Raw genomic sequence first — 24815 nt, 5'->3', positions numbered from 1 at the left:
CCCTTGACTTGTACGTATTATATTTTAGTAACATCTTTTGAATTAAAGCATGTCGTACTTTTGCCACCAGCTGGCTATCCTCATACATTACATAATTAGACACCTCTCCACAACCGCTACAGTAATCAAGATTGTCCCCAAGAGGATTGGTAATGAAAGGTTTCCTTTATTGCTGACCCTAATGCTTGAATCAGCGTGACACTGTAAGGAAATATTAGATACTAAGAGCTCCGAGCTAAGGGTTGAAAAGTTTCGATTAGTCTCAGCGAGCAACTCAATTTCAAAAATAATTAGCGGGTACCAGCCGCTGTTTGGGAAATGAGCCCACGCTCCTATCCAGATCCCAGTAACTGACGAAAATCGAACCTGCATGTGGTTTCAGGGATTGCAATTGGCGGTAGGAGAGAATACTTGGCTGTTTGAAAGAGTGGCTTCGGTCCCTTCACTAGGGTGCCAGGTAAAATGTGGATATCTTTTAATAGATTTGATAACCTATTCAGCTGACCTTGATTTTAATCGAACCAACTCCACTTATCTCAGCGAATAAGACGTAACTCGTGGGTTACACCCTTGTAATGTAATGTTCTGTTGGAAATAAATGTGCAAGAAAAGATTATGAAGACAAGGTGGGAGTGTGGTGTGGAAGGGATTCGACCACCATTAGACAGAATAATGTTAGCTTTGTTCAAGCCAGTTTTGTTTTTTTCCAGGATTCCTTTTACAATAATATTTCAATGCAAACCAGACGAGTGATACTCGGGGGACACCGGCGGCATTTTCACTAAATTTTTCGGGGTGTAAACTGCAGTAAATATATAGAAAGAAGTAAGAAGAATCGATATGAAGATCTTGGGAGTAAAGGTGTTAATGAAGTGGACCACAACTGGATTATCTACGAAGTAAATAGAAAGGAACTCCTTTGTTACCGCATTTCACAATTTAATAGAATGTCTGCTCTAGTTTTTTCGACTAGTACATTACTTCTAAAGTGGCAAGTGGTATAACGATTTAAAAATCAATGCAAGCTATGAATTAAAATACTTCAAAAAAGTTTTGCTGCCCTGATGCATGTAAAATAGGGATATGTACAACTTCTAGCAAGTTTTAAAAAATTCAAAGGTAAAATATCTTTAGATTATCGGTAACGCCAAAATTAAAACTAGTATTTCGCTTATGCTTGGAGCTGTTCGGAAAGTCATAAAATTGTTATTCGTGTCTGTGAAAATGACTCCATACATAATTCACATGACCATAAAGTTTCACATCGATATCTTATAAAAAGGTGATGAATAATCCTTAAGGGGACAACGTAAAATTAGTTAAAATGTTTTGTTTGAATATAATGAAAGTCCAAAAAGAGTTTTGAACTGTACATACATGCTATTAATCGATATGGTTTCAATTAATGCTTCCAGCCGTAGCTTAACATTTAATTTGTGGTTTCCCTCTGTTAGTTTAATCTGTCATCGGTCGATGTCACACGCCAGGGATCTCGTCTTGTCTTGTCTGCACACAAATCCCTCTGTAATGACCTAAAGGAAAAATGAAAGAACTACGAGATAGAGAGGCATATTCAAATTTGAGTTTTTTTTCTTTTTTTAGTTCCTGTAAGGGACTCTCTACATGGGGATGGGAACCCCAAGTGGATGACGTAAGCCGCCTAGCCTTGGTCGAAAAATAGCCCTCGTTTACATACAATCTTACAACCCCGGAATCCCGGTGTGAGAAATTAATGACGTGCTTGCTCATGTAATATGAAGACGACCCTGGGCGGGTCACCCCACCTTGAGGCATGGCAAATTGTCCGACAGACCGGGCAACCCGCCCAGGCAGGTTACCCCCACTCCATCATATATACGTGATCAAGATAAACAACTCAAAACACATTTCCTTCCCTTTTTTTTTTCTTTGTTTTATGCACCTGCTATCTCGGCTGTTCGATCAAAAATGAAGTGTAAAAAGATAAAACTGAATTTGACCTCAGAGTAACTGAAAGGATTCCTAAATCCTAATTCAAGAGTTGTCAAAGTTTGGATAAAGTTATGATTAACGTCTCCCTTTTCATTGACTTAACGAAATCAAAAGTGCACTCACGTTGAGAACATCTACATTTCGGTTAGTTCCAGTTTCACGTCATCTCCAATGAGGACAAAAGGCGCCCAGTAGTACGCTTTTCTAAACTTCTCAGTTTCTCTCATGCACTTCGTGGCTTGATTGATAGCTTCACTGGCACTCCTTCCTTCAGCGAGGGCTCTGTAGAAATGTTTCATGAACATCAGAGTACCATCGTCGGTAATGGCCCACAGGCACACCAGAACAGATCGAGCACCGGCACCCAAGAACGCTCGTGCAATGCCAACCACACCTTCAGCCACGACCTCTCCGCAGGCGCTGTGACTACAGCTAAGCACAACCAGCCTCGCTCGCAGCCCAGCTTGTAAGACATCCTCCATTCTCAGTAAATAGTCTTCCTCTTTAGCTTGACGAGTTGTCCTCTCGATGTTTGGTGCCAAGATAACCTCTCCTGTTTCTTTTTTACTATGTGCTGCAATGTGAACTAGGGCAACTGAAGACATTCGCCTTAATACCTCATGCTTTGTCGCCTCCTCTCCAATGAGAGGAGCAATGCCAGTGATTTCTCCAACCATCTTCACCTCTTTCCTTGTACCCGGAAGCTGACTAAGCAATTTCTCCTGATAAATAACTTGTTCGTAACTCGGATCACCCACGAGCAGTGCACCGGTTTTAACATGAAATTCTGTCGGGCAGTCAGTTATTGATTTCAAAATGGTTAAGGATGGAAGCACTCGAATCCTGAAAGATTCGCACAGATACCTTGAACTCGAATCCACCAATGCTGCATAAGGCACCAAGCAAAGTGGACCTTCAGGAACAAATACAATCTCATCTCCATCCACCAAATCAGCGATTGGAGTGACTATGATATCATGAAGCTTCCTCAGGGCATTTGTCATCGAGTTTCGCAGAGAACCATCGCTAGCTCCTTTTCCATCTCGGCCCACTACAGGTAAACTTATTTCACATTGAGAAGCAGGCCTTGTAATAACTTGTGAGAGAGCAGCCTTATTCAGAGAGGTGATGTAGAATTCTAATTCATCCTGGTAAACAAAGTTGTTCACATGTTTCATTCTCGATCCGACAACTTTCCCATTCCGAATGACCCACGAAGCAATGTAAGGTCCGGTTATTGCTAGAAAAACTGCATCTGATGAAATGTTTTTTAGTGAAAGGCAATCAGAGCGCTTTCCAAAATTCGACCGAGGATAGGCTTGTCCAAAGTTATACTTTACATCTACCAAATCTCCTAGAGCTTGTGCACGTCCCTCCTCGGCAGCAAGAAGAGCTTTGACGTCCTCACCCTGTCTCAAAAGAAGGCGCCAAGTACCCTTGTATGCTGTTTGGTAAACATTTCGGAACGAAACCTTCCATGCATCGTGAGTCAGAAGACTAGCCCGAAGCTCATTAAAAACCTTCCCACTCGAAACAAAATAGTCGAGGGCGCTTTCGAGACATCCCTGCCGTTCAGAACTGCAAGCAAGATTACAAAGAGCTATGGCAATCCCAAGCATTTCTCCCCCTTCTTTGGCAATTTCCAGGTGACGCTTATGGTACTCGATGGCTGTTTTGAACTGTCCTAGACCACGATAAGCATTGCCAAGATTTCCATAACTTTTTCCTTCTCCAGCCTTGTCTCCTACTTCTTTGCCAATTTCAACATGACGTTTATGGTACTCGATAGCTGTTTTGAACTGTCCTAGATCATGATAAGCATTGCCAAGGTTTCCATAACTGTTTCCTTCTCCAGCCTTGTCTCCCACCTCTTTGGAAATCTCTAGATAACGTTTGTGGTACTCGATGGCTGTTTTGAACTGTCCTAGACCATGATAAGCATTTCCCAGATTTCCAAAACTGTTTCCTTCTCCAGCCTTGTCTCCCACCTCTTTGGAAATTTCTAGATGACGTTTATGGTACTCGATGGCCGTTTTGAACTGTCCTAGACCAATATAAGTTTTGCCAACATCTCCATAACTGTTTCCTTCTCCAGCCTTGTCTCCCACCTCTTTGACAATTTCTAGATTACGTTTATGGTACTCCATGGCTGTTTTGAACTGTCCTAAACCACGATAAGCATTGCCAAGATTTCCATAACTGTTTCCTTCTCCAGCCTTGTCTCCCACCTCTTTGGAAATTTCTAGATGACGTTTATGGTACTCGATGGCTGTTTTGAACTGTCCTAGACCATGATAAGCATTGCCAAGATTTCCAAAACTGTTTCCTTCTCCAGCCTTGTCTCCTACTTCTTTGCCAATTTCTAGATGACGTTTATGGTACTCGATGGCTGTTTTGAACTGTCCTAAACCACGATAAGCATTGCCAAGATTTCCATAACTGTTTCCTTCTCCAGCCTTGTCTCCTACTTCTTTGCCAATTTCTAGGTGACGTTTATGGTACTCGATGGCTGTTTTGAACTGTCCTAAACCACGATAAGCATTGCCAAGATTTCCATAACTGTTTCCTTCTCCAGCCTTGTCTCCCACCTCTTTGGCAATTTCTAGATGACGTTTATGGTACTCGATGGATGTTTTGAACTGTCCTTGGCCAAGATAAGCATTGCCAAGATTTCCATAACTTTTTCCTTCTCCAGCCTTGTCTCCCACCTCTTTGGCAATTTCCAGATGGCGTTTATGGTACTCCATGGCTTTTTTGAACTGTCCTAGACCATGATGAGCATTGCCAAGATTTCCATAACTGTTTCCTTCTGCAGCCTTGTCTCCCACCTCATTGGAAATTTCTAGATGACGTTTATGGTACTCGATGGCGGTTTTGAACTGTCCTAGGCCACGATAAGCATTACCAAGATTTCCATAACAGTTTCCTTCTCCAGCCTTGTCTCCCACTTCCTTGGCAATTTCTAGATGACGTTTATGGTACTCCATGGCTGTTTTGAACTGTCCTAAACCACGATAAGCATTGCCAAGATTTCCATAACAGTTTCCTTCTCCAGTCTTGTCTCCCACATCTTTGGCGATTTCTAAATGACGTTTATGGTACTCGATGGCTGTTTTGAACTGTCCTAGACCATGATAAGCATTTCCCAGATTTCCAAAACTGTTTCCTTCTCCAGCCTTGTCTCCCACCTCTTTGGAAATTTCTAGATGACGTTTATGGTACTCGATGGCCGTTTTGAACTGTCCTAGACCAATATAAGTTTTGCCAACATCTCCATAACTGTTTCCTTCTCCAGCCTTGTCTCCCACCTCTTTGACAATTTCTAGATTACGTTTATGGTACTCCATGGCTGTTTTGAACTGTCCTAAACCACGATAAGCATTGCCAAGATTTCCATAACTGTTTCCTTCTCCAGCCTTGTCTCCCACCTCTTTGGAAATTTCTAGATGACGTTTGTGGTACTCGATGGCTGTTTTGAACTGTCCTAGACCATGATAAGCATTGCCAAGATTTCCAAAACTGTTTCCTTCTCCAGCCTTGTCTCCTACTTCTTTGCCAATTTCTAGATGACGTTTATGGTACTCGATGGCTGTTTTGAACTGTCCTAAACCACGATAAGCATTGCCAAGATTTCCATAACTGTTTCCTTCTCCAGCCTTGTCTCCTACTTCTTTGCCAGTTTCTAGGTGACGTTTATGGTACTCGATGGCTGTTTTGAACTGTCCTAAACCACGATAAGCATTGCCAAGATTTCCATAACTGTTTCCTTCTCCAGCCTTGTCTCCCACCTCTTTGGAAATTTCTAGATGACGTTTATGGTACTCGATGGATGTTTTGAACTGTCCTTGGCCAAGATAAGCATTGCCAAGATTTCCGTAACTTTTTCCTTCTCCAGCCTTGTCTCCCACCTCTTTGGCAATTTCCAGATGGCGTTTATGGTACTCGATGGCTTTTTTGAACTGTCCTAGACCATGATAAGCATTGCCAAGATTTCCATAACTGTTTCCTTCTGCAGCCTTGTCTCCCACCTCATTGGAAATTTCTAGATGACGTTTATGGTACTCGATGGCGGTTTTGAACTGTCCTAGGCCACGATAAGCATTGCCAAGATTTCCATAACAGTTTCCTTCTCCAGCCTTGTCTCCCACTTCCTTGGCAATTTCTAGATGACGTTTATGGTACTCCATGGCTGTTTTGAACTGTCCTAAACCACGATAAGCATTGCCAAGATTTCCATAACAGTTTCCTTCTCCAGTCTTGTCTCCCACATCTTTGGCGATTTCTAAATGACGTTTATGGTACTCGATGGCTGTTTTGAACTGTCCTAGACCAAGATAAGCATTGCCCAGATTTCCAAAACTGTTTCCTTTTCCAGCCTTGTCTCCCACCTCTTTGACAATTTCTAGATGACGTTTATGGTACTCGATGGCTGTTTTGAACTGTCCTAAACCACGATAAGCATTGCCAAGATTTCCATAACAGTTTCCTTCTCCAGGCTTGTCTCCCGCCTCTTTGGCAATTTCCAGATGATGCTTATGGTACTCGATGGCTGTTTCGAACTGTCCTAGACTATGATAAGGATTGCCAATATTGCAGCAACTCCTTTCTTCTCCGGCCTTTTCTTTCGCTGTTTTGGTTGTACGTTCTACCTCCTGATTCGAATCTCCCTAGGGGTTTGGAAATGTGTGCAAACTTTTATTATACCTTTATTTCACCCTTGGTTTTAAGTCCGAATGAAGGTCTTGCATTAAAGTTTAGAGACCTTTTTTCTCCTTGTTAGACCTCCATAATTGGTCGATGAGATACACTGGCTCTTATCAATTCCTCGTTCGATGTGAATTATCAACGGAGATGTCATATTTGTGAAAATGATTAGGCACTGAAAAATGAGGTGATAGAGAGGCAGGCTTATGTTCTAGCCATTGGAATATGCCTATTTATAATCTTTAGAACTTAAGTATATTTTAGAAGACTTCGGCCTTAAGGCTAACCAATTTTTGATGTTCTGTCTGGGAGCAATGTAATGTTGAACAGTCTGAGGATAAGTTTTGTCTATGGAAGCCACTTTGGAAAACGGAAATTATTTCAGTGTGGACGTCTGAGAAAACAGAAAAAAATTTTTTTTACTAAAAATTAATGTGACTTCGGAGGGATCAAGAATTTCTAGTTGTTAGCCAGCTCCTGAATTGTTCCTCTCTGTCCCGTCATTTTGCCTCACATGGGCCAATACTCTTCGAGTGACGCGGCAATCAACCTTAGCTTATAACAGAATTATACCACCACGGAATATTGATTCTCAAGTACTTCGCCTTTTATTTCAAATACTAGAAGTTTTAAATCAAGTGGAAAACACATACCGGCGATTTAAATCGATAGAGATAGTCGATGTTTGAAATACCTTCCGACTAAAATTAACTGTTGTAGTTATTTTAACCATCATAATTTCATATTGATCAGTGATAAATGCCCAGCAAGCTTTTCCAGATTAGAAAAAAGATCAAAAAGCAGTTTTAAACTTTGATTTTGTTCAAAATGGTGACAACTTTGCCGGCAGAAGCAGAACCGACGAGATTAACTCTATCGTGCTTTAGGTGTGACTCAAATCTCCCCTTGGACCAGAAAGCTTTATGACTTTGAGTTTACAATCCGAGAGTTATCGCAATCATCATCAAATAGTTAGTTCAACCTTGGTTAAAAAACACATTAACTATTAACAGTAATGTGAGCTGGTCCAAGGTACTCCTCAAGAGAGCAGATTTGGGTACCAACTTGCTTCTGTCATATAAATTGAATTCATAGGAATCTGACATTTAGAATTCAAAACTTATGAACGAGTTATTGAAACATCATTTAAAATTATTATCGCTGATTTTTATTCTTAATAGTTTGTCCAAGGCCCTCGGTATACCTCGAAGTGGCAGAGAAAAATAATACGTGGTTCCTGAAGCATACTTCATCACCACTAATATTTTGCCCCTAATAAACGAGGGGTCATTCGCCTCCAATACTGGAAAAATATGGGCTCCTGCGTAACGATACAGCGATATAATTAGTTGGTTTACTTTACCGGTCCCTGGATTGAGAGCTGTGAACTCGAGATGCTCGTTTCAGCTTCTCTACAGTTTTATTTAAAGAAACATTCGTGAAGGGATTGTCAAGTTTACCTTTTCTTGCTGTGGCTTTATCTCTCCGGATGCGATTGTCTCACCAACACACTTGTTTAGTAGATGACGCAATCTTTTGCTATTATCGTCTATCTTCATAGCGTTAAGTCAAATGAACTGCTGAGAGGAAGGATCGAAGGCCCAAGGATTGTTTCGTGCAGTGTTTTGGAGGATGTCAATCATAGACTGCAAGACTTCTTTATGTTCTAGTTGCGAAGTGCCTTTTTGGCTTTTGAGAACTCGATGAAACACTTAGCAGAAATTTACTCTATGGGAGCGTTTTAAATAAGCTTAACAAGGCTGAATAACTATATATATATGTATATATATATACATACATATATATATATATATGTATATATATACACATATATATTTGCGTGCTTCGAATTACAATAACTATTGTAATTACAATTAGATCTGTGACGTAATAAGTCAATAAACACACTTTGCTATGCCTGAAGAGCCGCAACAGCGGTGAAACGCGTAGCGCAAAAGCAAAGAGAAAGAAAAAGAAAAAGAAAAAGAGGACTCTCGTTTTTCATTTATTTTATTATATATATATATATATATAATAAGTTAAAAGGCCTCGAGCCAACAGTGACGCCGCGCCAGAAGGATCCAAAAGGATTCACAGTCCAAACCTCGATAAATGGTAGGAGAAGTAGTGTGGCACACGAGGACGGACAACTTCGAGCGAAGGAAGACATATACTCAATAAAAAGTCTAAAAAGTTTAATAAAAAACGTTTAACTATAATTATAACTAATAATAACTATAATTATAACTAATAACTATAATTAATGGGGAGAATTTTTTCAAATTGGGCGGGCATCAAAGGTCCCAGTCTCAGCGTTAATTGGGAATTTTAGTACAATTCTCGCCTTTCAAGTCAACGCTGGTTCCTTTACATTTTCAGTGGATTGGACAATTTTTCTATTTCTTTTTATAGTGATAATTTTTCGCGTAGTAATTACTGTGTTTGTTTATATTTGTCATCACGCCCTATATAAATCTATTTAAGGAATTTTTAAGTCATTGTATTACAACTGATGAAGGTCTCGGACCGAAACGTTTTTTATTAAACTTTTTAGACTTTTTATTGAGTATATGTCTTCCTTCGCTCGAAGCTGTCCGTCCTCGTGTGCCACACTACTTCTCCTATATATATATATTTAATAATTATTTGCCGAAGGCGAGGTGAATATCGTCGAATAATCCCCGAGACGAAGTCGAGGGGATTATTGGACAATATTCACTGAACCTGAGGCGAATAAATGTTTTAGTATAATTTCAGAGCTGAACAACAGAGAAATTTCTAAAATCATAACATTTTAGTAACATTTATTAACATTTTAGTTTAACATTTTATATAAACCGCGCGGAGCGGTTTATATAGCGTCATATAAGAAACCGCTCGACCAATCAGATTGCTGGAAACTCTTTGTTCAGCTCTGAAATTATACTAAATATATATATAAATATATATGTAGGTCGTTAGTGGAACTCTCAGGCCAACAAAGGTGCACCGCGCCAGGAGGATCAATAAAGATTCGCAGTCCAAACCTCACAGCAAACACGAACGTAGAAAGTTTAAAAATTGCGAGGATGGACAACTTCTGACGTCAAAAATATAAAAACTTTTAATAAAAAGCGTTTCGGTCAGAGACCTTCTTTAGTTATTTACAACGTTTGAAATAAAAAAAAGAGCATTAAATAGGATCGAGGTGCTAATGATTACGTAATTACAGATAACGACTAATGAACTGGTGCTAATAAAAAGATAACAAAAAACCTAATTACAAAGAAAGCAATGGACAAAATACAAGAGACAAACCCTAAAAACTAAGATATAAGAATACTAAATATGTTAGAATGAGTAACGTAACCAATTGCAAAGAAGCAATGCGGCAAGCATCAATAAAGGGGAGGCCCACCTTGAACTGCAACTGTAAACCGTAACAAAATCCCAAAACAAGTTTGTCTCTCGCTGACAGTTTTAAAAACTGCCAGCGAGAGACAAACCATTCCTCATAACAATGGCTGCTTTAAATGCGATAGGAAAAGATGCGACCTCTGTCAGAATTTCTTTGTTGAATCTAAATCATTTCTCAGCTTTCAGACGGGCAAAATATACACCATTCACTCAAGACTTTCCTGTGATTCTAAAAATGTGATTTACTTGGCTTCTTACAAGAAATGTCGCCTGCAATACGTGGGATCTACTACCACCGAATTTTAAGTGAGATTTCGAAATCACAAATCTGCTATGCTCACAAACAAAACAACTTGTGAAGTAGCGATACACTTTAACAAAACCCCACACACCCTGGACGATTTTTCGTTCCATTGCATTGATAAGGTACAGGCCCCTAGTGGCTCTGTAGAGATCGATAGGCTTTTAATCACAAAAGAGGCTTATTGGAGTGCTCAGTTGTTCTCCTTGGCACCCCATGGTTTGAATAAAAGAAAGGAATTTCATTTGAAAAATATAATTTGCTTTAATTAATTTTCCATCTTAAATTAGGCGCTACTAATTGATCGTTCAAAGGTCCTTTTCTTGAATTTTGTCGCCCCTTTAGGTGTGGATTGGACGCAGAGGCCCTGCCAAGGGATCGTTTTATGTTTTGTATCATTTAAGGGCCCCTCCAGGGATTTTGTTGCTAACTTGCCCTTTCGGGCTCCAAAGGCCTCGTTTTGGGATTTTGTTAGGGTTTACAGTTTCTAGTTAAAAGTGGGCCTCCCCTTTTAATGCTTGCCGCATTGCTTCTTTGCAATTGGTTACGCCACTCATTTTAACATATTTAGTATTCTTATCTCTTAGTTTTTAGGGTTTGTTTCTCGTATTTTGTCCATTGCGTTCTTTGTAATTAGGTTTTTTGTTATCTTTTTATTAGCACCAGTTCATTAGTCGTTATCTGTAATTACGTAATCATTAGCACTTCGATCCTATTTAATACTCTTTTTTTATTTCAAAAGTTGTAAATAACTGAAGGTCTCTGACCGAAACGTTTTTTATTAAAATTTTTTATATTTTTGACGTCAGAAGTTGTCCATCCCCGCAATTTTTAAACTTTCTGTATATATATGTATATATAAGGATTTAGTGCTGTTTTGATGGGATAAAAGAAAAGGACAATTAAGAAATTACAAGGTTTCAAAGTCTGTTTAGTATAAAAGTAAAAAGGAGGTCGCCAGTTTGATGTAAATGACATACATTTTAAGAAATAAAGAACGAGCTCTGAAGGAAAACGAGTGAATTAGGGCCTTAATCGGCACACGTACAGACTAAGAAAGACGAATAGATAGAGCTGTGACAGCAGTAGACATAGAACGAATTAATGTTGACTAAGATGGGATCAGAACAAGCAGTTTCAGAGGGGAAGGAAAGCAGCTGGGAAGATTTTGGTTTTAAATAACATTCCTTAACAGAGCATGTTAGGAGGCGCGGTGGCCTCGTGGTTGGTGCGCTCGACTCATGATCGAGTGGTCCGGGTTCGAGCCCCCGCCGAGGACATTATGTTGTGTTCTTAGGCAAGACACTTTACTCTCACAGTGCCTCTCTTCATCCAGGTGTTTAAATGGGTACCGGCGAATTTAGTGCTGGGGGTAACCCTGCGATGGACTAGCATTCCATCCAGGGGGGGTAGAATTACCTCTAGTCGCTTCATGCTACGGAAACCGGAGTTAAGCGCCGGCCCGATGAGCCACATGGCTCCTGAGTAGGCTTTTTTACCTGAACAGTGGTCAGAGATTGAGGAAAGCTGTGAAAACAAAAGAATTATAAGGAGAATGGCAAGCAGATTAAAAGATGTCAACTTTGACTAGGGCCAGCATCAAAGCGTGTTCGCAATCCAAAGGGAACCTTTAATTTAGAAGGAAAATAAAATGAGTGTCACATAAATGCGGAAAGAAAGAGACATTAAGACAAACCACTTGTGCATGGTGACGAGTTTACACGTGACTAAGACATATTTGGCCAACGAGGCGCGCTACTATCTTCGCCGCCTGTTCGCGATTTGCACCTTCACCTTCCTATGTCTCAAAAATGCCCAAAATTAAAACTGACGCGTGTTTGTAAGATTGTTGTTATTGGTGTCGGTTGTACATGCAAGAGCAATGGATAATAATATCATTTTTCCTGTGCAAACCAAGTGTGCAAAATGTCGATAGCAAGGGAATAAATTGAAACAGCGCGAGATATAGCTCGGATGATGCCTTTACCTAGAGAATCTGATATTCTTGAGGCCCCGGCGATGACGAGAGCGAGATTAGCCCCCTAGAAATTATAGTGGTAGATATGCAGCCGATAAATGCCACAAGCTCGTAGTGAGAGCCTAACCAGAGGTGCTGTTTTTGGTTGAGAGGGTTTACATATTTTGCTAAAGGAAAAGGAAATCTTTAAATAACCGCCATACATAATCGAGAATCTAGCAATAGTTGCACCGTACATCCAAAAAGTCAAGAGGACGATGTTTATGGCAGAGGACCATGACCATATGAAAGCTAATGAAAGGAACCGTCTGGGTATCGGTATTAACGCTGAGCTTTATTAGTGCAAGGAGGGGTAGGGCAAGGAGGGGTAGGAGCGAGGAGAGCGGATGGATTTACGAGCCAAAGCCTAAGCGAGGCTAGGTTTAGCGGTGATAAATCCAGACGGAAAAAGAGGCTGTCTTTTTAGCTTTTGAGAGCTTAAGTAGTTTCCTACCGGGACAAAGATCATATCAGCTTATCCCTTATTTCAAAGCTATTAAAGAGGTCTTTGGACCCACATCTAAACCATCAGTCAGAGTGGAAAGGTTGGTGTTACGTTTGATGTAGTTCATGGCATGATTTCTGTAAGAACGAAATTTAGTTGGTTGCCTAAGCCTCCACCATTGGCTCAAATTGGCTCATTTACTTTTAACCACCAAGTCTTCCACGTGTCGACAATACTGCAGTGTGACATGAGTTCGGCTTCTCCCTATACGTCCCCGAACATTGAACGAGCAGGGAATCTATCATTGCAAGACAAATTGTAGCCTTCAATAAATGGAAAGGGAGACCTGTAAACAATATCAGTGCTCAAAGAAACGAGTGCGCGCTAAGCCCAGCCATACCTATGGCAATCAGACCTATCCTCTGACAAAGAGGTCGACACCACATGCCTCTTTACGTGTTATCCTTGCTAAGCTGTTTAATGGCAGGAGGATTTCAACAAAGGAACCAGACTTTGAATAAGGTGACGAGGACCAAGATGAGAGCGATCAGGAAAGAAGGACAGATCACAATTCAAAATATTCTTGAGTTGAACAGCAACAGCAAGGCACAGAGCGACAAATAGAACATCTGCAGAGTCGAAATTGGCAAAAGTGGAACAATTGCATTTTCACTGAGTAGTTTGTATTCCGATTACCTTTTGAAACAGTTGGATTTAGACATCTTCTTTTAAGCTGAATTATTCAGCACCATAGTTTTAATCTCAAAATGGGATCGAAAGTAGTTGCCATAAACGATGGATGATTTGCTCGTTGCCTCTTTGCGAGACCTGGTGAGTTGAGAAGGCAAATAGGATAACGTGGAAAACGTGGTTCCGATTTAAGTGACCGTTCAATACAGGGGAGGACAATGCTAAAAAAAACGCCGTTGGGACTCACTCAAAGATGACCACGACCGCTTAATAAAGGTGAAATTACAGTAATTAAGGGGAAACAAATTCGGTACTTTGACAATGGTCCGCTTAATACAGGGTGATCGCTTAATACATGGTGATCGCTTAATAAATGTCTGACTGTCCGTCGAAGCGCGTTTTAAATCTTCTATACGAATGCACTTTTTCAAAGGATACAGCTAGTCCTTTCTGACACCAGATCTTTGCTTCATCATACAAGTTAAGCTGCACACAAGCTTCAGCTCCTATAAAAATAATGTTTGGTGTGAACTAGTTAAGTGCCTCTTCTGAGAAGAGATTGGTATTTTCAATTCACAAATGATATTTTGTTCTGTGTGAACACGTAGGTTTGAGCCGGGAAATTCTACGATAACAAGGCTGATAACAAGGCCTGAATGGCAGATGAAATAAAACTTACCTTTCTTCAAGGCTTTGGTGAAAGTTGGCTCTAATTGAACAGCAACTGTGGCATCATCCAGGCTGTTTTCAAAGTTTTCTAAGAGAGGGATACGAGGTGATAGTAAAAAGAGTATCTTATTCGCTTTTAAACTGGCCTCTTTACAACTATTTCGAGTTTTTTTGTGGTGATAGTGGGATTGGTTTTATTAATTTCCCCCTATTTTTCCACTATTTTTTTACCACCGTTTTTTACTACAACTTGAGCTTCCCTAAGCCCCAGCGTTAAACAGGGGTAGTGAGTGATATTAAGCTCTTCTCGAAACTTTCGGCCCGATAAGGGATACAAGATTTGGATTCTTTATCTGAAGTAGTCATTATATTACTGGTTATTGTTTCATTATATTACTGATTACTGTTTCCGCGCGCTTGTTTTTCTCTGGTCACGTAATATTTGTTACATAAATAGGAACTCTTTTGCTACAATGTATCAAAGTTATGCTATAAAACAAACGGTAAACCCCACAGCGTACGCTCTTGAGTTATGCATGCACTTGAGAAGTTTCCTACGCACTCAAGAAGCCGGAGTAAGTAATTTTCAAGATGAATGGGTCACTTTTTCAACTTACAATTTTTCAAGGTTGCCTTTTTATTTTTTTAGGCTACAGACATCACCCCTTTTTTTCTCGTACGACAATAGTAATTAGAGTTCCTCCCGAAAACATTAACATTTCACTTCGTTTTATTGGAAGATATCAAAAATTTTGTACCAGATCGGTTCGAACTCTTAATTCACTTTTTTGCAACGTTCCCACAGGGAAATTTTCAGCTAAATGTAAAAATTAACCCTGCATTGGTTTTATTTTCCTTTCTCTCCATGACTGGTCGAGAAAATTGGCACCTCTCTAATAACAACCCGGTCTGTGCACGGTTCGGCCACTCATTATTTTTAATGTTATAACATATGTTGAACAACAGTCAAAGCCAATGTAGGGTCTTGTCTTGTTTTTTCACTCAACATTATACCAATACAGAACCTGATTTTACCTGAAACACATATCGTTTTATTAAATTTGAAATCAAAACCACTTTACCTGATTAATGTAAAGAAGAAAAACGTCAAATCTACAAAAATTGCCAAAATTTTAGAAATAATCATCTCTTTACTTCTGCATTATGATAAAAAGCCAAAAACAAAATCAACTTCTGTTTCATCGTTTTTCACAAGTTTAAACAGAAAAACGAAAATTGACTTCCGTTTTATCGTTTTCTGTTTTTTGCCTAAACTAAAACAAATAAACGAAAAACGAAAACCGACTTCCGTTTTATCGTTTTCTGTTGTTTGCCTAAACTAAAACCAATAAACGGAAAACGAAAATCGACTTCCGTTTTATCTTTTTTTCTGTTTTTTGCCTAAACTAAAACAAATAAACGAAAAACGAAAATCGACTTCCGTTTGATGGTTTTTTGTTTTTTGCCCAAACTAAAACAAATAAACGAGAAATAAAAAGTGACTTCGGTCGAATCGTTTTCTGTTTTTTTTTGGTCCAAACCAAACGAAAGGAACGAAAACAAAAAATGACAGCGAAAATCTACTTCCGTTATGTCACGTTTCCTTTAGGGGCATGGGGTGAGTGGGTTGAGAGATAGGGCAAGGCCTTCCCCAGACCCTTCCGTAGGAGGGGTCGGGGAAGTCGGAGGAAGTTTTCCCCCTTACAGTTGTACCAAGTGACTGGTCAGCAGATTTAAGCACTGAAATATATGGGTACGTTATCGTTTTGGCGGGAATTTTCGACCAAGAATGGAGATCGAAAGCCTCGGTATCCATAACTATCTTCGTGAACTTGTGGAAAATGACAAGAAAAGCCACAAGGAAGTAAGCTTTCTACTGCGACGGGCTTACCCTGAAGTGAATGGATTATCGGAGAGAAGCGTGAGAAGATTTTGCGCGCAACAGACAGACAGACAGACATCTATATTTATACAGGATAGCCCCTTCAGTGTAGTAAACACTGGTATCAACGGGGGTCCTGTTACCCACCCATCCCACCCCAGGGGAGGACATGCATCACACAGTAATCTCGTGCGTGGGAAATTAACGTCTCCTGTCCCTAACCCTGCAGGAGACGGGACCTCCATTTATTCGTCCCTATCCGAGAAGACTAGAATATCTAACCATTTCTTGATGTTAAAGAAAGGAAGCATATTCTTCTCAGTTAATTTTAAGACCCTGAGTGTTGGTCCGGCCGGTATTGAACTCTCGACCTCCCGCACAGCAGTCCGGCGCTCTCCCAATTGAGCTATCCAGGCGGCGGTACAAAGCATTCGCAGTCGAGATAGGAGCTTATCGAAAGCAGACCTTGATGCTGTTGTTTCGTCAGCTGTTGCCGAGGTAATTATCTGCGGTATCTAGTCTATTATTGCGTAGAGTAAGAAACTCAGAAGCTATTTTTGACGCAATTTAAATTTTGTCGGCCTAGTGCGTACGGGCCCTAAGTGATGATTTTGCCAGCAACTTTTTTCAGCGAGCTTAATCGCTCTATGTAGTACAGTGATAGTAATTAACCTCATGAGATCATTACCATTCTACCATAAAATTGAATCTCTCTGCTTTTGCTTTTCAAGGTAATATTAAAACAGTCGCTTCCATCTCTAACAAAGAAATAAGAACGGATTTACAATGAACTGTTTAATTCACTGGCGCAGTTTCAGTCGACTCGTTTAATATGAGTGGCTTGCAATGTTTGTCTAGCTATTATCTTGACACACTTTCTTCATGTTTCGCACAAGGTTGGTTCTACGTATGGAAGAAAGATGATGACAGGCCATCTTAGACATTCAAGAGGTTTGCGGGTTGGAGTAAACAGAGTGGGATAATCACTCAAAAGAGTCAACCCTCAGTATCATCGCGAGCGACAGACATCAACTACGCGGCATTTCAATCCAGTTCCGTATTACACAGAATATTTTGGTCATAAACTCCACCTTGATCAAAATGAGAAACTAATTCGCTACGGTGTAACAGAAGTTATTGATGTTGATGGCTATAGCTCACTTATTATGGCTAAGTCTGTTATGCCATTAAAGAACAACTTTGTTATTTACCAGGAGGTGTTTAGGTAAGTCCTTGATGCCAATGATGAATGAATCTAAGGCGGCTTGATGCCACCCAGCAATGTTGCTAAGCTAATTTGTTGTATAATAATAACTGTAACTGCAATAATAACAATTATAATAGCAATAATGTAAGGAAAACATTTTCTAAGTGCTCTTTATCTTTGTTCTAAGGAAACATTACTACATTACGGTCTCTGGGATCAAGTTAGAGTAGATCATGGCAAGGAGTTTTAGCTTGTGGTTGTTTGTACAAGAAATGCTAAAACTGTATCGAAACAACAATACAAGGCAGCCCGATGTACAGACTGTCAAAACAAGTAAATAATGACCAAAGTAGGTGAAAGACTTTACGGCGGTGCCAATTAGCATCAGCGCAAAATTTTCTTCTTATAGAACCGTGCGGTGGAACGACTGTGGGTGGAAATGAACTGTCGCACTAACTATCCTGTGAAGCGTGCACTTGTCCAGATGGAAAATGAAGGAGTCATCGATATGGAAGGATGAAGTTACCAAATACTGTCTCCTGGATAACGAGACAAGTTGTAGAAGTGGGAATAGAGTACGCTGTTAGCTCTTGGAACTCGCACCCAATTCCAGGTAACCGGCTCCCGCTACAAATCATCCTTTCTTGCTAATTGATAATAATAATTACAAAGACAGACGGTGTTTTCGCCGCGATTTGATTAATTGATTTGCTTGTGAGTACTCACTGATTGTACGACGAGCTACTGCTGGTGAGCACCAGTTAGCGAGCAGTTTAAACTCACACACGATGTTTTTCGCCTTTGACCGTGCTTAAAAAAGGGAAAGTACCCTTTATTAATTTCATAACGAGGACAATTACTGAAATTTTTTCATTTGCTAGGAAGGCAAAGGTGTTCCACTGGAAAGAAGATGGGCAAAAATCAGGGCGGTGGCCATTAACAGAAACATTGTACCAACGGTCCAAGTAGCTGTTCAAATGTACAGTGGGACTTTGACTACAGACCAAACATTTGGAATCGATCCGCTGGAGCAACAGCTAGCGAAGAAAGATATTAGAAAAACAGCATTTAAGAACTATTTTCCACGTTTTGATGTAATTTTTCAGGCAATTGCTAATGGAAATTATGTATTTTTAAGAGATGCTATCTCATACTACATACAGCTAACAAGACACCTCGCCAATAATTTTTAGTTTTTTCTCACAGGAGACTAAACATGTTCCTTTCGTAGTGCAATCCAAAAATATTAACAAGAACAGGAGACAGTCTATTTGTTAAGTATTTTTGATAGAAATAATATGTTTGACAAACTTTGGAGTAAAATGTAAACGACGCCGTTCGATTTACTACAACTGTAAGGCAACACAACCTTTTTTTCGACACAAACCGAATGTGTCAAATGTTTAACAAGATTTAGGAAATATTCTATGTTGGTTCAATACGATTTAGAACCCCTTCAAATCCACGTGCCCGTTGCCTCTTGCTGCCTCCTTCCTCGCTTCTGCAGAGTGGGCAGGAATTGCTTCCTTGATATCATTCTTCGGCACATTCAACGCAAGCAACAAGACGCTGGCAGCAACCTGCAAATTCGACACCATCTGGTGGAAAAATATTCAGGCATATGGTGCACTTGAATGCGGTGGCCAGAGCTTTTTCTAAATCGCGTAGCCTCTTGCAGCAATTCGTGTGGCGCTGGATGAGATCTTCCATGTCATCTAATTCATCCAAGATGAGATTGATATTTGAATACTCAGCGAGTGATGGCGCATTCGTAAACCTGCCTCTTTTCCTTTTACGTCTCTGGACGTCATCTTGGCTCTTTTCTGTTTCATGCGCTCGTATTCTACCTTTCGGCAGGCATATATCTTCATTGTTCCTTTTCCCCAGAATTCAGGTCCTGCATTAAAAGCGATAATTTTCTTTATCAATATTTGTTTTTAACCTCATTCCTGACTCAGCCTGGGGATGGACCGGCAGAGATTTTTAAGGGCACTCAAGCATAAACTATTTTTTAAATCCGTCCTCAAACTTTTTGATTGGTCCAATGTATGTTCATAAAACCTTTAATTGCCTATACTTTTGGGCTCCTGTTTTTTTAGCCACACGATAGATAACTTTTTGCATCATAATTTCCTGATATAATAATCGCGTTCTTACCTCGAGTGCTTGAATTATCGAGGATCTCAAAGCCGTTTTTGACCACAATAACCAAGTCATCCTCTATGTTGAGGTATTCTTTGGAAAGTTGGGAAACGTCTACCACTGTGCATTTTTCTGGAGTTAGTTTCAAGTAGGCTGTTGCAGTGGGGATGGGATTTCCACTGTCAGGATCGAGTTCGGCCAGGAATACTTTTCTTCTTACTTCTCCCGACTGTTTGGTGGCTCTGTTTAGGGCAGTGGGAGTCCTGCTGGAACTAGGCATGTGTTGAGTAGGAACTTGGAACGATGCTGAAGTGGCTGCAGATGATGGTAATGGCGACAATCCAAAATCATGGGGCGATGGAACTTGAAAGGTTGTGGGCGTGCCGGGTACTTCTGTATTTGACCTCTTTACTTCAAGGGATGACCTCTCCCGCCATAAAGTTGTCTCAAAATTTCCCCCAGAGTTGGGAAATCGAGCTAACCGGCTAAAATCGTCTTGGAGATACATACCATTTCTTTGTATCTAAAATGAATAGAGTTTTGCTTACAAAATTTGCAAATAAAGTGTTTTAAAAGTCATATGAATGGGTATTGGTTATCATTCACTATGGTATTTTCAGTATAATCTGGGCTAACACTTCTTTACACATATAGTAGCTGCGGGAATTCGGGCCCATCATGTGCCTCCCCTAAAGTCACTCCATTTAAACAGAATCAACTCTCAGATTTTCATCAGGCTTTGCCTCCCGACTGTTTTTCAGGAACTTGAATTTTGAAACAAAAATACAGACGGGTCGCTGAGAGTGACCTGCGAGTACTTAGCATGACAGATTATCAGATTTGCGCTTCTACTGAAAAATACGTTTCTGCATACCTTCAGATGGTGAATTTTCTTCAAATTTAGATTTTTGGTCAATTTTAATGGTCAAAGAGTAATGTCTAATTTCTGAAAAAGTTTTTGAAAAAGGTGATTTTGGCGAAGAAATGGAGGTTTTACTGCAGAGAAGAAAGAGGTTCTCTAAGAGTTTGGAAACTTGACAGCGGTAACAGGGATATGTTTAAAGAGACGGGGGAGGCGCACTCCCGTAAACTTCAGATAGGTGTGTGCCGCGAACGGTCTTAAACCCTGACCCTATCTAAGTATGAAGCAAACAGATATTGATACCCTATTTAAGACCCAAACCCGGAGAATGACACTCTATTCAAGGGGAATAAAAAACAAACAACGGCTAACCGCGCGCGGCACAACGCACATTTTTATAACATCAGTTTGCAATTAAATACTTGTACTGGATATTTTGGTTTCCGCAGATAATTTTTTTTCGTTTAGCTAGGCATTTTTGCACTGCAATTTTAGTTGATACAATTTAGGTAACCTATCCAAGGATAGCGCTGGGAACACATTGTTCACAGGGGCAAAAACGATACCCTATTTAAAGATCGAGAACCTCAAAAACCTTACCCTATCCTGCGGCACATACCTATATAGCCCATATATGCCCCCCCCCCCCCGAAAGAGACTTTTCCCATGAGTCCGATACTGAGAAATCGTTAGAATATTATCCATGCACAATTGCTTTGCCAGGGTGTGTCTGCCGCGCTTTCGTTTGTTTGTTATGTTCGCCCAGCCACTGCAACGTTAATGTATCCTTTCTCGTCCTCCCCATTTTGCCAGTCCAGCTTCAAGAAAAACCGAGCTACAGAAAAATTATTCCCCGCCTTCAGTGCATCGTGAAACACACGAGTTTTTCAGTTTGCTCTAATTGGCTCAGTTATGTGAGAACCTAGTTGAAGGCATTGGTGGGCGGAGTTTGTTTGCGAAGCGTGAGTTTTTTTTTTCACGCTGTTTTCTCACATAATTTTTTTCGCTTGAAGCACACTTTAAAGAACAGCTATAACTCAAAGGGAATTTGTTCGATTGCCCCCAAATTTAAATAGTACCTTGTTTCCGAGATCATATTTTTTTTACAATCACTCCATATTTTTTTCACCTATTTCAAAAATGCCCTGTAACGTTTTACTGCAACGGATTATGACAAAACGCAGACACGGTTCTTTTAGCGCTTTGGGCCTGAAACCGAGGAAAAAATTAAATTGATCAAAAACACAATTGGCTTTCACTTGTAGCCTTCAAAAGGTGATTCGGGAGCTCGCATTTAGTGATCATGAAAAATTCGGCAACTCATTTTTTTTTTACTATTCTTAGTATAGTTTGATAGCCACAGTTGTATAAGCTTCACTTTAATACAGGAGTTTAGGTATCTTCAATTTAAACGGGACGCGCTACATCGCTTGGGTGCGAGACACCTCTGAAGGTATACAGAAAGAGTTTCTCCACTATCAAAAAAACCACGAATTCTTGTTTTTTTCTCTGGCAACCTGAGCAAGTTTAGTCCCGGTTGCCTAACACGAGATTACATCTCTCCCTGTACTATTTCGCAACTCGCAAGACAGACAGGAAAACCATTGAATTGCTCGTTTCTCCTGCGTCGAGCTCGCCTGTTTGCGACTAAAATCGAAGCGCCTGAGGAGGAACCAGATTGAACTGGGTTTTTGCGGTGGCCATCGGAGAACAGTGCTTTGTTATTACCGCAATTACATTCACTGCAGGGCCTCCACAGACTAGACATTCCATTGTCGACAATTGTTATCAACAACTAAATATTAAAGCACTGCACACATTTGCTGCACAAATTGGAGGATTAGTTGTCGATAACTAAGTCAGGCTAGCGAGAGCTTGAGAAATCCTAGACAACTATTACTTGACGACAACTAATGCAGTTTCCCCAAAAGGGAAACTGCGTAATTGCCGCCATCTAGTCTCACACATTACGTTTTTCAGTTGCGAATAACGAATAGTTGTCGACAACTAAATGTCTAGTCTGTGGAAACAAACACATGCCTGCGACTAAAGCAGGTTCAAAATCAATCAATGAATCAATTAACTATTTCGGATTCCATTAGGGAAAAAATTAGGTCGCTTCTTTATTTGTGATCAAAGTAATTATATTTTAAAATGTTTTGTATTTTTGCTCATCAACTGTGTTGTTTAGGGTGTATTTTTTTGGATTGTTGTTATCTTTTTAATTTGATTCAGTGTGACGTGGTTTGGTCTGTTCAACTGTGGACCTCCTCTCGATCTAAAAATATTTTGAAACAAGGAAGAGTCAGCGCTCAAAACATAAAAAACAAGACAAACGGAAACAAATCTTTCTTAAAATAGAGATGTGCACTGCTACTTCATTATCGGGTGCTATTTACTGAGCCGCGCAGGAAAACGAAACACTCAACCTTGGTATTTGCGAGGTTTAAAAAAAAAATAAAAACCGAACGAAAAGCGATATATTCCTTCGCCCATACAAATAGTGGAAATTCTTGTCAATGTTATGGTCATATATACTATTATATTATTGCCACTAAGATGCTGTATTACCCTTGGTCTTACCTTAAACACTGCCGAAATACGATCAGCTGTCAAGTCACCTTCAGTGAAGTTCACTCGCTGCTGTGCGCGCCAAAGGACGAATGTTCTCTCCTCCATTAATTACGCGATCAAAGCACCACCACCAAGATAACATACATAGCACACTACTCTGGTCTTCTCTATAGGTCTACAGCCTGTACTTCTGTCTCGTTACAACACTTTTGAAATGAAAAAGCAACTTTGACGGCCGCGACTGACGGTTCGAAACGTTTTTTCCTCACAAGGTCGACGTGTCGCGCTCAAAGCATAGTGCTGTACAAACGCATGGCTTTAGCCAATCAGCAATAGCGACTTAAGAGCTGAATATAAGAGGGCTTATCACTGGTCAAGAGTTCCCGCTAAAATTGCAAATGAGCGTTAACCCCTCCCATATACAGGACTCCCCCTACCCTCCCCCTGCCATTTTGCATAAGGTTGAGTACCCCCAAAGGCACTTAAATAAAACAGGAAACGACCAACCGAAACTCAAAATCTGTTTTTCGTTTATTTGTTTTAGTTTAGGCAAACAACAGAAAACGATAAAACGGAAGTCGATTTTCGTTTTTCTTTCATTTGTTTTAGTTTAGGCAAAAAACAGAAAACGATAAAACGGAAGTCAATTTTCGTTTTTCTGTTTAAACTTGCACATAAAACGAAAAACGATAAAACAGAAGTCGATTTTGTTTTTGGCTTTTTATCATAATGCAGAAGTAAAGAGATGATTATTTCTAAAATTTTGGCAATTTTTGTAGATTTGACGTTTTTCTTCATTTTTTGATTTCAAATTTAATAAAACGATATGTGTTTCAAGTAAAATCAGATTCTGTATTGGTATAATGTGGAGTGAAAAAACAAAACAAGACTCTGCATTGGCTTTGACTGTTGTTCAACATATATTATAACATTAAAAATAATGAGTGGACGAACCGTGCACGGACCAAAAACTGCCACTAGTGGCCAAAATGGTAAAATTGCCACGAGTGGCCAAAATGGCAAAATGACGTACTAGTGGCCAAAATAGCAAAACAGCCACTAGTGGCCAAAATGGCAAAACGGTTACTAGTGGCCAAAATGGCAAAAAGGCCTCTAGTGGCCAAAATAGCAAAACGGTTATTAGTGGCAAAAATGGTAAAACTGCCACGAGTGGCCAAAATGCCAAAGCAGCCTCGAGTGGTCAAAATGGCAAGACTACCACGAGTAGCCAAAACGGTAAAACAGCCACTGAGTTAAAAATGGCATAACAGCCACTAGTTGCCAAAATGGCAAAATGGCAAAATGGTTACCACTGGCCAAATGGTAAAAAGGCTACTAGTGGCCAAAATAGCAAAACGGTTACTAGTGGCCAAAATGGCAAATGGCCACTAGTGGTGAAAATTGTAGAACGGCCACTAGTGGCTAAAAATTATAGAAGAGCCACTAGTAGCGAAAATTGTAGAACGGCCACTAGTGGCGAAAATCCCTAAACGGCAATTAGTGGCCAAAATCCAAAAACGGCAACAAGTGGTTGGAATGTTTTGTGATATTTTTTTGCCTTGGCTTGCCGTTACATTGCTTTGGTTTTAGTTTAACAACACATAATTGAAAAGTGCTTTTAAAGCTGTGGTTAAACTGTAATTTTGATTATTGAGTGTAAGAAGACGATGGATGACAACAGAATTTTCGATTTAACGTTCAGTTGAACGCATTGGTTTTCTCACTTACCAACTAAGGGGTCCTCGTCTGGATCCACATCTTGATGGCCTGAATTCTCGTTCTCTGAAGTAATAGCAAAGATATATGAGATAACTTTTGCGCGTAATACAACTTAACTTATTTTTCACTTAGGGACCCTTGATGAATGCGTAATTCATGGAATATACAGTTTGATTTCCATACACATCGACAGACCTACCGATTAGACTAACAAGGTATCATACAGATTAGACTAA

At 40.0% G+C, this 24815-nt stretch overlaps 2 protein-coding genes across 2 annotated transcripts in view; both read right to left on the bottom strand.

Moving 5' to 3' along the window:
* Window positions 1-918: 918 nt before the first annotated feature.
* Window positions 919-24815, bottom strand: part of LOC111343241 (uncharacterized) — a 36595-nt gene continuing 12698 nt past the window's right edge. The window contains exons 24-29 of the mRNA XM_088744614.1: window positions 24589-24642; window positions 14204-14385; window positions 13963-14030; window positions 8136-8228; window positions 2095-6638; window positions 919-1532 (exon numbers count right to left, since the gene is read on the bottom strand). Of these exons, the coding sequence (XP_088600740.1) occupies window positions 2106-6638; window positions 8136-8228; window positions 13963-14030; window positions 14204-14385; window positions 24589-24642 (4930 nt within the window). The 3' untranslated portion in view covers window positions 919-1532; window positions 2095-2105. The remainder of the gene's footprint in view (window positions 1533-2094; window positions 6639-8135; window positions 8229-13962; window positions 14031-14203; window positions 14386-24588; window positions 24643-24815) is intronic.
* Window positions 18488-24806, bottom strand: LOC111343237 (uncharacterized). The gene is given in 4 exon segments (XM_022950402.2): window positions 18488-19070; window positions 19073-19179; window positions 19440-19947; window positions 22870-24806. Coding segments are annotated over 4 exon segments (1074 nt in total). The 5' UTR covers window positions 22966-24806; the 3' UTR covers window positions 18488-18707.

Source organism: Stylophora pistillata, chromosome 14 (assembly GCF_964205215.1).
Source record: "Stylophora pistillata chromosome 14, jaStyPist1.2, whole genome shotgun sequence".
Taxonomy (NCBI): domain Eukaryota; kingdom Metazoa; phylum Cnidaria; class Anthozoa; order Scleractinia; family Pocilloporidae; genus Stylophora; species Stylophora pistillata.
This window is presented reverse-complemented; position numbering and strand designations above follow the sequence as displayed.